The sequence below is a fragment of the Talpa europaea genome, assembly GCF_964194135.1.
Source record: "Talpa europaea genome assembly, chromosome: 16".
Lineage (NCBI taxonomy): Eukaryota > Metazoa > Chordata > Mammalia > Eulipotyphla > Talpidae > Talpa > Talpa europaea.
In genome coordinates, this window is record NC_140084.1 from 459,439 (window position 1) to 471,440 (window position 12,002).

Below are 12,002 nucleotides of genomic sequence, written 5' to 3' on the forward strand. Positions count from 1 at the left end.
CCGGGGCCCGGCCTCCCCCACACGTACTGTAGAGTTTTCTAATTAAAAGCGTTTTATTTATACAAACGGAGAATCAGCTGGGTGCCGTCCCTGACTTCCCACCGCAGCCCCGGCCCCGGGCGGCCTCAGCTCGCGCCACGTCCGGCTCCGTCTGCCCGTCGCCGAGGAGACACGCGCAGGGAGGCCCCGCAGGCCCGGCCCCGGGAGAGGCGCACGGTGGGGAGGGCCGGGCAGGCAGGCTCTCTTGGCACCCCAGGAGCGGCACCTCCCCCTGGCTGCGGAGCTGGGCCTCGGCCAGGATGTAGGGTGGCAAGGGCTCCAGGGAGGGCTGCAACAGAGTGGGGGGGCGCGGGTGAGGCACGGGGTGGGGCGGTGGGCAGGGCCTGACATCCCAGAGAGGGTGTCCACTCACCACGTCCTTCATGGTGACCCGACAGCTGTAGCACAGCTGCTCCATGAGGCAGGCGCCAGGCTCCTCCCTGCAAGGGGAGAGTGGGCTTGTGGGTGCGGAGGGATCAGTGGGATCACAGCTGCACTGGGTGGGGGGACTGGGTTTGTGGGTGCAGCCAGGGGGCACCCAGCAGCTCTCAGGGCGGGACAGCAGGCACTCACCTCCCACAGAGCCCGGCCGCCCCTGCATAAGCACACGTTGCTGTGGGCGCCTCCGCCTGCATCCGGGAGAGGTGGGCAGCCTGGGCGCCAAAGGCCGTGGCACTGCCTGCAAGCACAGGGGTGAAGGCCCAGGAGCCGCACACCCACCCCCACCCGGCGCCCGCACAGACCAGTGGTGTTGAAGTCTGAGGGCCCGGGAGCCACACACCCACACCCGCCCCGCACCCGCACGGACCAGCGGTGTCGATGTCCAAGGGGCAGGAGCAGAGCAGGCAGCAGGGCACAGGGGCCAGAGGGGCACGGGCGTCCCTGGGGGCCTTGAGCAGCTTCTCACTTGTCCTGGGGGGCGGGAGGGGATAGGCAGAGGCCTCGATGATCAGGGCCTGGCCCAGCACAGGGCAGTGGGCAGGGCAGTTGCGTGCCCCCCGCGCCCCGCACACACCTGTACACAGTGCTGACGGTGGAGGGAAACCGGGCCTGCAGCCGCAGCACAAAGGCCTCCACCAGCCGGTGCACGCTGTCCTTCTCGGGGGCCTAAGGCCGAGCAGATGGGGTGCTGGAGGCCGCGCGCGGAGAGCACCCAGGCTGGGGTGGGGGCTGCTCTGGCGCCAGAGCCAGGAGCCCGGGCCCAGCTGTGCAGCGTCCACACCCAAGGATGTCCCAGCTGCCTGGTGCCCTGGGCTCCTGCAGGTTCCTCCCCAGGGCCCGGCCCGGCCGCCGCGCGCCCCTCGGCTCACCCTGGTGTCGACAGCAGGCGTGAAGACGGAGGGGACCTTGAACAGGTGGTTGTGGAAGGCGACCTCCTTGAGCGTGTGCTCGCGCATGGGCCGCAGCACCACCACGTCGCCGTGCCGCTCGTCCGAGAAGCCCTGCGGGCGGGTCCTCAGCAGCCGCTCTTCGGCGCGGCGTCCGCGCCCGCGCCCACCCCCGGAGACACCACAGGAAGGCCCGGCGGGCGCCGTACCGTGTCCCAGGCCAGGAAGGCGCCTCGCCCCAGCGCCAGGCCGGTCATGAGCTTGATGGCCAGGCGCGTGCAGCTCTCCCCCGTCATGACCTTGGCGTAGCCGTGGGCCCGGGCCACATGCAGGATCAAGTGGGTGCTGCAGGGACAGCAGGCGAGGCTCAGACCTGAGGGGGTGCCGGGGCCAGGGGGGCGGGGGCGGCAGGCCCGGGCCGGTGGGGCGCTCACCGCAGGGTCTGCAGAAGCTCCTCCTTGGCCGTCAACGACCTCACGGAGCCGAACAGCTTGGACAGGGCCTGCGTCTGGGCAGCCGTGGGGGCCCCGGACGGGGGGTCATGGGTGGGGGGTGGGCTCTGCGGCTCCTCCTCTGGGGCTGGGGCGGGGCTGCCCCCCGCAGCCTCAGTCCCCCCGCGGCGCTGCTGCTGCAGGAACGTGTCCACGGCTGCCTTGTAGGCGCCCTGGGCCCCTGGCGGCTCCCGCGCAGAGCAGCGCAGCACGGACGGCGGCAAGTCCAGCACCTTTGGGGACAGCGATGGAGGGTGAGGCCTGGGCCACCTCTAAAGGCGCTGGGAAAGGCGGGCGGGGCAGCCTGGGGCGGCCTTGGGCCAGGAAACGGGGCGCACACACCTCCTCCAAGGCCACCGCGTGCCAGGGGAAGCCTAAGCGCTGCAGGATGCGCTGCGTGGCGGTGCGCGTCTGAGCCCTCTCCTCCGGGCTCTGGCCGCAGGCCGCGCCCTCTAGAGCCGCAGACAGCAGAGGGGCTGACGGGAGCTGGGGTCGGCTGAGCCGCACCGAGGACCCCGGAGCCCCGCGTGCAGCCCCCATCGCCCGCACGGTGGCCTCCCCGGCCAGGCGGGCACTCCTGCCGTCGCACAGATGGACGGGCAGCCCCAGGGCGGGCGGGACCGGGCGGAGACGCTGTACGTACCGTCCACGTGGACGACCCCGGGCACAAACCGCAACCTTTTGGCAGAATCTCGACTCAGGCCCTGGAGGGGGTGACGGACCTGGGTGGAGGTCGCCAGAGACCCCTGGCCCGGGCAGGGCCGCCACAGCAGGCAGGCCCCAGGGTGCGCAGCCGCCCCTGCAGACCCGGCCTCCAGCAGTGCCAACAGGCAGCTGGGCACCGCGCCCCACCCCACCCCCTGTGGAGCCCCCAGCACCTCCCCAGCCCAGAAAGGGGTGTGAGACGCACCTCGAAGACCTGCCAGACCATGGAACTGGACGAAGGGCCCCCGGACCAGGCCAGGAGCACCTGCGGGGAGGAGGGTGCTGAGGGCGCTGCGGGTGCAGGCTGGCAGCACCCCTCTGCGCCCGGCTGCACCACCCAGCCAGGGACCGAGGGTGGGCCCCACTCTACCTTCTCACCAGGGAAGATCGCGCGGTTCTTGCCCAGCACGGCTCGGAACTTGTGGGTGTACAAGGCCTTGAAGCAGCCCCTGCGGGGAGAACAGGGCTGAGCGCCAAGGCCTCTCAGCCGAGCACTCCCCGGCCCGCGGGGCCGTCCGTGAAGCCCGGAGGGGCCGGGCGGGTCCCCCAGACGCGCGGAGGCGAACGAGTCCGGCACGCCAGCCCGCTTTCCGGGTCCGGCTCGAGGAGCTTCTCCACAGGGAACGAAAACCTGAACCGCCTCAGCCGCGGACGAGCGCGCGGCCCAGCCCCAGGTGCGGGGGGGTGGGGGGCAGAACCAGCAGCGCCCAGTGCCGGGGAGCAGGCCCAGGCATCGGGACCCCAACACAAAGGAGAAAGAAACAACAGAAAAAGAAAACAGCCAAAAATCAAACGACGCAACATAAACGGCTCGCGGTGACCATCACCCAAGCTCGCAGTCAAAAGTGACGAGGGAGCCTCCCTGGGGCGCAGGGGCGAGTCTCAGCACCATCAGGCAGTCGGCAGTGGCATGTGTGACCCCCAGCCAGGGAGCGGCCCACAGGGCGCAGCAGACCTCTCTCTCCTGTCTCCCCACTGCTCCCCTCAGCAGGGCCTTTCAGTCAGTCTGCCTGTTCTGCTCCCCGCTCTGGCTCTCGTGAACTCTCTCACCCTCCCCCACCTCTGGCCTGCACCCCAGTTCTTATATGCATAAATAAATCTTTAAAAAAAAAGAAATACTCGGGAATAAAATTAACAAGAGGTGAAGGACCTGTACAATGAAAACTTGCTAAATTTTGTTAAAGGAAATCAAAGAAATGGGACGTTATCCGTGCTCCTGTGTGGAAAGAATTAACATCGCTAAAATGGCCATATTACCCAAAGCAACTTATAGATTGAATGCAATGCAATGCCTGTCAAAATACCAGTGACTTTCTTTTTAAAGATTTATTTATTTATTTATTTATTTATTTATTGACACAAGCACTGGGCACAGTCAGAAGCGCGGGAGGGTGAGAGGATTCACCAGAGCCAGAGCGGGGAGCAGAGCAGGCAGAAGGACCGAAGGACACTGCTGAGGGGAGCAGCGGGCGGCAGGAGAGGTCTGCGTGCCATGTGGGACCCTCCTCCAGTGGCCGGGGAGCAGCCGGGGATCGAACCGGCGCCGCAGAGGCCGCGGGCAGCTTCACAACCCAGCGCCCCAACCACTGCGCCACCGGGGAGGCCCCCTAACTTCTTTTTTTAAGGAAACAGAACAATTGAAAACCTTATATGAAATCACAAAAGGCCCCAAAGAACTAAAACAATCTTGAGAGAAAAGAAGAAAAATGGAGGCATCACACTTCCGCCCTTCAAACGATAGGACATAAGGACAATAAGCAAACAGTGGCAAAGGAACACAAACAGAAGAGCAGCCCAAGGCAACAGAACTGAAAGCGCAGAGAAAAGTCAATCAAAACATGGCCGGCTAGCTGTTGACAAGGAATCCCGATCGCGCGGTGGAGTTAAAAACAGCCTTTTCATTAAATGGCGCTGGGAAACATGGAGCGTCACGTGCAAAAAATAATGCCACATATTTAACACCATGCACGAAAGTTCACTCACAAAGGATTAAAGATTTGGGGGGACACACCCACCACAACACTGCATTTGGGATACAACCCCAACAACAAGGGAAACAGAAGCAAAAATAAAGAAATCACCAAAAAAACCACAAAGGGAGGCCTCCCAGTGGCGCAGGGGTTAAAGTCTCAGCACTATGAAGCTATCACCAGCCACTGTGGCCTGAGATCGATCCCATGCTGGGGAGCTGACCCACATGGCGCAGCAGACCTCTCCTGTCTCCCCGCTGCTCCCCTCCGCAGTGGATTTCAGTGGATCCACCTGTTCTGCTCCCCGCTCTGTCTCTAGTGAATTCTCTCATCCCCACACCCCTGGCCTGCATCTCAGCTCTTGTATGCATAAATGAAAATAAATCTTTTAAAAAAATTTACTTATACAAGTATGGGGGTACAGGCCAGAGGCATGGGAGGGTGAGAGAGTGGGGAGCAGAACAGGCAGACGGACCAAAGACACTGCTGAGGGGAGCAGCGGGGAGACAGCAGAGGTCTGGCCCGCCATGGGGGAATCTCCCTGGCTGGCCGGGAATCGAAGCCGTGCTACAGAGGCTGCAGACAGCTCCACAGCGCTGCACTCAACCTGCTGCGCTCAACCTGCTGCGCTGCTGCGCCACCGGGGAGGCTCCAAAAACAAATCTTTAAAAACAAAAAACCCAAAAAGGCAACCTACAGAATAAGAAAATACATTTGCATAATAGCACATATAGATAAAAGGCGGATCTCCAAAATTTACAGAGTACTTATGCAACCCAGCAATAAAGAAACAAATAACCTAATTTAAAAAACAGGTAAAGGACCTAAATAGACACTTCTCTAACAACAACCTTCAGGCCTCCCCGGCAGCGCAGGGGTTATGGACACAGCGTAAAGACAGGTGTTATCAAGCCATCGCCAGGCGCTGCAGCACGAGTTCGATCCCCAGCCGGTAGCCTACCCACAGGACGCAGCAGACTCTCCTGACGCCCCGCTGCTCCCTTCAGCAGTGGGTTTCAGTCAATCTGCCTGTTCTGCTCCCCACTCTGTCTCTGGGGAGTCCTCTCACCCCCTGCACCTCTGCCCTGTACCCCAGCTCTTACATGCATAAATATTTTTTAAAAAAGAAGACAGATGGTCTACACACACGAAGGTCTGATCAGCATCACTCACTGTAAGAGAAACGCAGATCAAAGCCAGACACCCCCCCCCCCGCCCCCGGGAGACCGGCCTGTGTGAAAAAAGTGAACTAACAAGGGCTCCAAATCTAGAAAATCAAAACTTCCCACAGGGAGGTCAGTCTCCCCCTCTGAGGGGGTCAGGCAAGCGCAGAGCACGCGCTGTGGGCCCAGGCTGGCCTCACGCACGGCAGCTGCAGCCTGTTTTCCTCAGCCTGACTCTCCAGGCACAGGTGCAACAGACACTCTCAGAGGCTCCGCGTGAGGAAAGCTACGGCTTCCTTCCCTCACGTGTGGATCCTGCAGGCCCACGCCTCATGTCAGGGGGCTCCCGAGAAACGGACAGAAGCACGCCAGGAAAAGAGCCTCATCAGTCCTTCAGTTTCCCTCCTGAGACGTCTCAGAAGCCAGAACCCAAGGCTCGTGCAGGCCGATCTGAACATGTGAGCGGGCCGCTCGCTACACACGCACCCGCTGCACAAAGCGGGTGCCACCGGAGTGCCGGTGGGCGCACCCCGCTGCGCTGTCCCGGGGGCTCCGCGGCCCGCTGGAGATACTGACCCACAGGCCGGCCGCACGGCCGCAGGCAGAGCAGAGCGGGCTCCCGCCAGAGCCCTGGGGGTTAAGCCTCCGCTGGTGCCCAAAGGCCCCTAGGCCTGGCCAAGGCGGCTCGCAAGTGCCCTGCACGAAGCGGCGGCAGCGGGAGCCTCACCTGCAGAAGGCGTCTCCCGCGCGGATCACCACCACCGGCAGCTCCTCCTTGCACTTGACACAGCGCTGCCCGGGGCTGCGGAGACGGGGCGGGCGGGCCGCACCTCACACCGCGGCTCGGGGGCGGGGAGGGGGAGCGGCCGCGGCGCGGGGCGGGGGCGCGGGGCGGGGGCGCGGGGAGGGGGCGCGGCCGCGGCGCGGGGCGGGGGCGGGGGCGCGGGGCGGGCGGGGGAGCGGGGGAGCGGGGGAGCGGGGGGGCGGGGGCGGGGCGGGGAGGGGGAGCGGCCGCGGCGCGGGGCGGGGGCGCGGGGCGGGCGGGGGAGCGGCCGCGGGGCGGGCGGGGGAGCGGGGGAGCGGGGGCGGGGCGGGGGAGCGGCCGCGGAGGGGGAGCGGCCGCGGAGGGGGAGCGGCCGCGGCGCGGGGCGGGGGCGCCGGTCTCGTCCGAACTCCGCGCGGGAAGGAAGACGAAGGCCCGGGGCTTCTGAGGGTGGGGGGCCGTCCCGGGGCACAGACGCCCCGGAGCCCCAAGGGCGGGCGCGAGGGGCGGGGCAGCTGCTCCGTGGGGCGCGGGCGCGCCGGGGAGGCGCCTCCTCTCCCGCCACGGGGGCCGCCCGGCTGCGGAGCTGGCGGGGCGAGCGGGCGGGGCCCCCTGGGGAGCGCCGCACGGGGCCGCCGGGACTCTGGGGCGCGGCGCCCAGCTCTTACCTCGGGCGCGGCGGCGGCCCCTCGGGCGCGGGGTCCCCGTAGTCCTCGCCCGCCTCACACATGCCGGCGCGGCGGCGGCGGCCACGGGCTGGGGGCTGGGGCGTCGCGCGGCGCCGTCGCGGCCGTGACGCGGGCTCAGGGGCGGGGCGCGCTCGGCGTCCGGGGCGCCGGCGCGGGCGTGACGCGTCGGGGGCGGGGCTCGCCCGCCTGACGTCGGGGCGGCGCCGGCGCGGCCGTGACGCGCGGGCCGGGCTGGGCCGGGCCGGGCCGGGCCGGGACGGGGGCGGCGGCGCGCCGGGCCCGGGATGGCGATGTTCCGCAGCCTGGTGGCCTCGGCGCAGCAGCGGCAGCCGCCGGGCGGGCCCGCGGGCGGCGACGGCGGCCTGGAGGCGCAGTTCAGCTGCCCCATCTGCCTGGAGGTGTACCACCGGCCCGTGGCCATCGGCGGCTGCGGCCACACGTGAGTGCGCCGGCCTCGGGCCGCGGGGGACGCGGCGGGCCCGACCCCGCTCGGCGCGCGGAGCGGCCGCCGCCCGGCGGCCCCGGGGGCTCGGAGGGCAGCGGCGCGACCTCCGGCCGCCCCGTCCCGCGGAGGCCGGGCGGCAGCTGACATTAAACGACTTGCGGCCTTGGCCGTCCCCTGCGCTTGGCGCCGCTGTCTCTTGTCTTAATCACGGCGGAGGGCGCCCCTGAGCCGGCCCGGGCGCGCGGCGTGGGGGAGCACTCGGGGCACTTCCCTGCCGGGGCCGCCGGCCGGGCGGGCCCTCCGGGGACCCGACGCGCACACCTGGGCAGCGTCTGCAGCTCGAGGGGACCCCGTGGCCCCTGCGGGCGACCTGGGAACAGAAGCAGGAAGACCGGCTCCTCCCGCCGAGAGGGCTCGCCAGGGTCCTGGGTGCTGCCAGCCTGGGCGCGAGGGGGCCGGGCCGGCCCGACTCTCCTGTCCGCAGTGGAGAGCGCGCACCCCGGGAAAGGAGCGCAGTGCAGCCCCGGGCGGGCGGGCGGGCGGGGTGGGGGGAGGGGGGAGGCCTTGGCGGCTGAGGACGTGGGCCGTGGGCCGGGGCTGGTTGGAGTCCCTAGAACATTTTGCAAACAAAGGCAGCTGACTCGGGAGGCTCCTGGTGAGGGGAGCTGAGCTGCTGGGTGGGTGTGTGCCTGTCACCTGCAGGGACAGTCAGCCTCCTGCGAGCCCTCGCCCCCACCCAGCCGGAGCGCGGCCGCCCACTCGGAGCTCCGCCAGCCAGGGCGGGTGCGCCGCCTGTGCTCAGTGCCGCGCCTTGCGGCCGGCAGCCTCTGAGCCGACTTCCTTCTTGTAGCCCACACCGTGGCTGCTCGAGGTCGAGGGGGCGCTCTGTATCTTCCGGCCCTTCGCCACAGAAAGGGAACTTTTTCAGGCCTCACCTTAGAAAGTCTTCCTGCCGCCTCTGGCCCTGACGGCCTGTGTTCACCTGAAGAGGTCTTCTCTTGAAAGGTGGTTCTCCTAACACAGAAGGCGGGACCCCGGAGTCCACGTCTCCTTTCACCCACCCCCAGGCCTTTCTCCGCCGTCCTGCTGCACCCCGCCCCCAGCCCCAGAGCCAGGTCCTCAGGGCTCTCACTCTCTGCTTCTGCTTCCCTGGCCACGCCAGCCCCATCTCTCTCCTCCCAGCCTGTCAGGTGCTTCTGGGGCTCTCTCCGAGTGGGACCCTCATCTTCAGCCTCATGCGTTTCCTGCACACAGTCTGCTGCTGGCCTGGGCACTTCCTTGGCCTGCCATGTGCCATGCCCTTCCACAGGCTGGGTGTCCTGGTGGTGAGAGCAGCCTGTGTGGGGCCCTGCCTGCCAGGTCAGCAGAGCCTCGCTGCAGCTGGGGGCGGGGGGGGGGAGGGGCTTCCAGGGCCTCTGTCACCCTCGGGACATCCTGAGCTGAGCCACATCTGGAACCAGCAGCTGTACCTGAGCCATCACGGCCCCTCCCCCAGTCCTGCTGTGCAGGGTGGGGTTCAGCCCAGGTGCCTCTTCTCTTTATGGGGCTGCGTGGCGCCCTCCAGCTAAGGTCTCCAGCTGCGTGCTCAGGGCCGTAGGAGAGCCAGGTGCTGTGTCTGCGGGGACGGCGGAAGGCGGGGGTGTCCCTGTCAGCACCAACTCCCGGCCTGTGAGATGGTGCTGGCATCACTCCTGCACAAAGAAACAGGCCAGAGATGGAGCCGAGTCCCCAAAGAGTCAAAGCAGCACCGGCACGCGCAGGAGGCCCTCTGCAGGGTCCTGGGCCTGCCCTGCAGCCTCCTGCCCTGCATCAGGGTGGGCTGGGGTGGGGAGGGGCAGCCCTCCAGCTTTCAGGAGACGGCCAGACCAGACCTCACCCTCCGGGCCCGGCCTGCCAGACCATGTCCTTCATCGGACAAACGCTGGGCGCCTGCCCTTGGCCTGTGGAGGCCAGCAGGTCCTGTGGGCGCCTAGGCCCTGCACGTGCCTTGCTCTGGGCGTACAGTCTGGGGATTTGGTGCACCCCTGGCCTCGTGCCACCACCACTGCAATGGCCAGTCTAGAACACTCACTGGCAGTTGGCAGTAAGGGGGAGTCTCCACGGCAGGCACTGACTCCCCTCGGCGTAGCCCCCCTGGCCCAGCCACCGCCGGGAGCTCATGCGCAGGCCCCGGTGCCCCTGCAGCCAAGCTCTCGGAGTGCCACTGCCGGGGAGAGGACTCAGAGCCGGGGCTCTCCTAGCCAGACGGGTACAGAAGTGACATCTCCACAGCGGCTCCCTGACAGCAGCGGGGGGGGCCGGCCCACGCCTCCTGCTGCAGGCTGAGTATCCCTCCCCGCAGGTTCTGTGGCGAGTGTCTCCAGCCGTGCCTGCAGGTGCCGTCCCCGCTGTGCCCCCTGTGCCGCCTGCCCTTCGACCCCAAGAAAGTGGACAAGGCCGCCCACGTGGAGAAGCAGCTCTCAACCTACAAGGCGCCCTGCCGGGGTTGCAGCAAGAAGGTTACCCAGCAAGAAGGTTACCCACCCCACCCCAGGGGCCTCAGCTTCCCTCCCCCCGGGCAGGTGCCCCTGGCCCTGGGCCTTCCGTCTCCTCGCAGCCAGGCCTGCGCTCTGGGCGCCTGTGCTCCAGGGCCACCACAGGGACACGGACTGAGCTGTGCCCGCCAGACGAGCCTTGGCACTCCCCAGCAGCCCTCTGCGGGGTGAAGTTGGGGGCCATGGCATCCCTTGCCTCCACACCGCATTTCTAGTCTCCCCGCCCTTGGGGGCCGGCGCTGACATTGAATGAGCCCTGCCAGTCTCAGCACAGGCAGCAGCCTTGTGGCCCCGAGCCCTCCACACTACACACCCCTCTGCAGCTGCTCAGGAAGCACCATGCCCCCCTCAGCGTGGCACTTAGGGTTCTGGACACGCCCGGGAGGCAGGCCTCTCCAGCACCCCAGCCCTGGGGGGAACCAGAGCCAGGCCGGGCCTGCCAGGACCTTCCCAGGGCCCCTGGGCCTAGGTCAGACCTGACCCAAGTCTGCGCCCCACTGCTTCCCCTTTCTGGGCGCTGGCGTCCTCTTGTGCGGTGCTCCCTCTCTGCTGGCAGAGGCCCTCCCAGGCCGTTCCCGAGACCCAGGCCCCGGCTCCTGTCTCTGCCCGCCTTTGGCCCAACTAGCCTGGAGGCCACGCTGCAAGAGCTCGGGTCTGTGCCTGCCGGTGACGGCCAGAGCTTCTGGGGGCCGTCACCAGGGGCTGCTCCCAGAGCAAGTGCCCACATTCCCTGGAGGGAGTTGCCTACCTGCAGCCAGGCGAGTGTCCCCGGGTGGCCTCTGGGCAGAGGGCTGACGCCTGCTGGGCACAACCTCGCCACTCCTGAGCACCCCCACCCCCCAGGTGACGTTGGCCAAGATGAGGGTGCACGTGTCCTCCTGCGCGAAGGTCCAGGAGCAGATGGCCCACTGCCCCAAGTTCGTTCCTGTGGTGCCCACATCACAGCCCATCCCCAGGTAGGTGCCTGCCAGGGTGGGCTCACACCGGAGCTGCGGGGGGGGGGGCGGGGGGGCACCGCCCAGCAGGAGGTCCCGGCAGTCACAGAGCCGGCAGGAGGCCCCTCCCCTGTGGTGCAGGCCTGTGGGCAGGTGGGCCCCACCCTGCTCACCCCCCACCCGCCCCAGCGCCATCCCCAACAGGTCCACCTTCGCCTGCCCGTACTGCGGTGCCCGCAACCTGGACCAGCAGGAGCTGCTGAGGCACTGTGTGGGCAACCACCGCAGCGACCCCAACCGCGTGGTAAGGTGGGCGCGGCTGCGGGGCCTTGGGGGGCTGCCCGCGCACACACGCCTGAGCCCGGCCCTTCTCCCAGGTGTGTCCCATCTGCTCAGCCATGCCCTGGGGTGACCCCAGCTACAAGAGCGCCAACTTCCTGCAGCACCTGCTTCACCGGCACAAGTTCTCCTACGACACGTTCGTGGTGGGTGCCCGGGGTCAGGACCCAGCCCGCAGGGCCCCAGGGAGCCCTTCACGGGGGACAGCGCCCCTCTGGTGTCGGGGAGGCGAGTGCAGGTCCAGCCTGGGAAAGCGCCCCGCTCTCCCACAGCCTCTCGCCGGGGCCTCACACGTGGTCTGCGGGGCTGGGCACAGCGGCGTGGCAGGCCCTCCCAATACCCCCTGCCGCCCCAGGAGCAAGAGCGGCAGGCATCCGGGGGCCCTGTGGGCCGGGGAGGAGCCTGCAGCCACAGGGCACCCGACACCGCGTCTGTGGGGCCCGGTCTGACCTCCCCAGGGAGGGAGGGCAGAGGCTGCGGTGGGAGCGCGGTCCATGCAGGACAGGGCCCAGCGCCACGTCCCCTCTGTGCCCAGGACTACAGCATCGACGAGGAGGCCGCCTTCCAGGCCGCCCTGGCCCTGTCTCTGTCCGAGAACTGA

General features: G+C 67.8%; 2 protein-coding genes across 3 annotated transcripts; one reads left to right on the plus strand and one right to left on the minus strand.

The window, feature by feature from the left end:
• Window positions 1-73: 73 nt before the first annotated feature.
• Window positions 74-7,189, minus strand: CTU2 (cytosolic thiouridylase subunit 2; the record flags this gene model as incomplete). The annotated part of the gene is made up of 14 exons (XM_084257879.1): window positions 74-328; window positions 413-479; window positions 613-714; window positions 844-951; window positions 1,055-1,146; window positions 1,350-1,481; window positions 1,577-1,712; window positions 1,802-2,091; window positions 2,201-2,310; window positions 2,502-2,562; window positions 2,769-2,828; window positions 2,934-3,012; window positions 6,424-6,498; window positions 7,128-7,189. 14 exons carry the CDS (start codon window positions 7,187-7,189, stop codon window positions 74-76), a joined length of 1,629 nt encoding a protein of 542 aa, XP_084114005.1.
• Window positions 7,190-7,331: 142 nt separating this feature from the next.
• RNF166 (ring finger protein 166) lies at window positions 7,332-12,002 on the plus strand (the record flags this gene model as incomplete). 2 transcript variants are annotated; one of them, XM_084256817.1, is made up of 6 exons in its annotated part: window positions 7,332-7,587; window positions 9,935-10,091; window positions 10,971-11,083; window positions 11,252-11,366; window positions 11,440-11,547; window positions 11,937-12,002. In XM_084256817.1, exons 1-6 carry the CDS (start codon window positions 7,433-7,435, stop codon window positions 12,000-12,002), a joined length of 714 nt encoding a protein of 237 aa, XP_084112943.1. In that variant the 5' UTR covers window positions 7,332-7,432. The 2 variants fall into 2 exon arrangements, with proteins under 2 accessions (XP_084112943.1, XP_084112944.1); XM_084256818.1 differs by lacking the exon at window positions 9,935-10,091 and having other exon boundaries at window positions 7,332-7,546; window positions 11,016-11,083.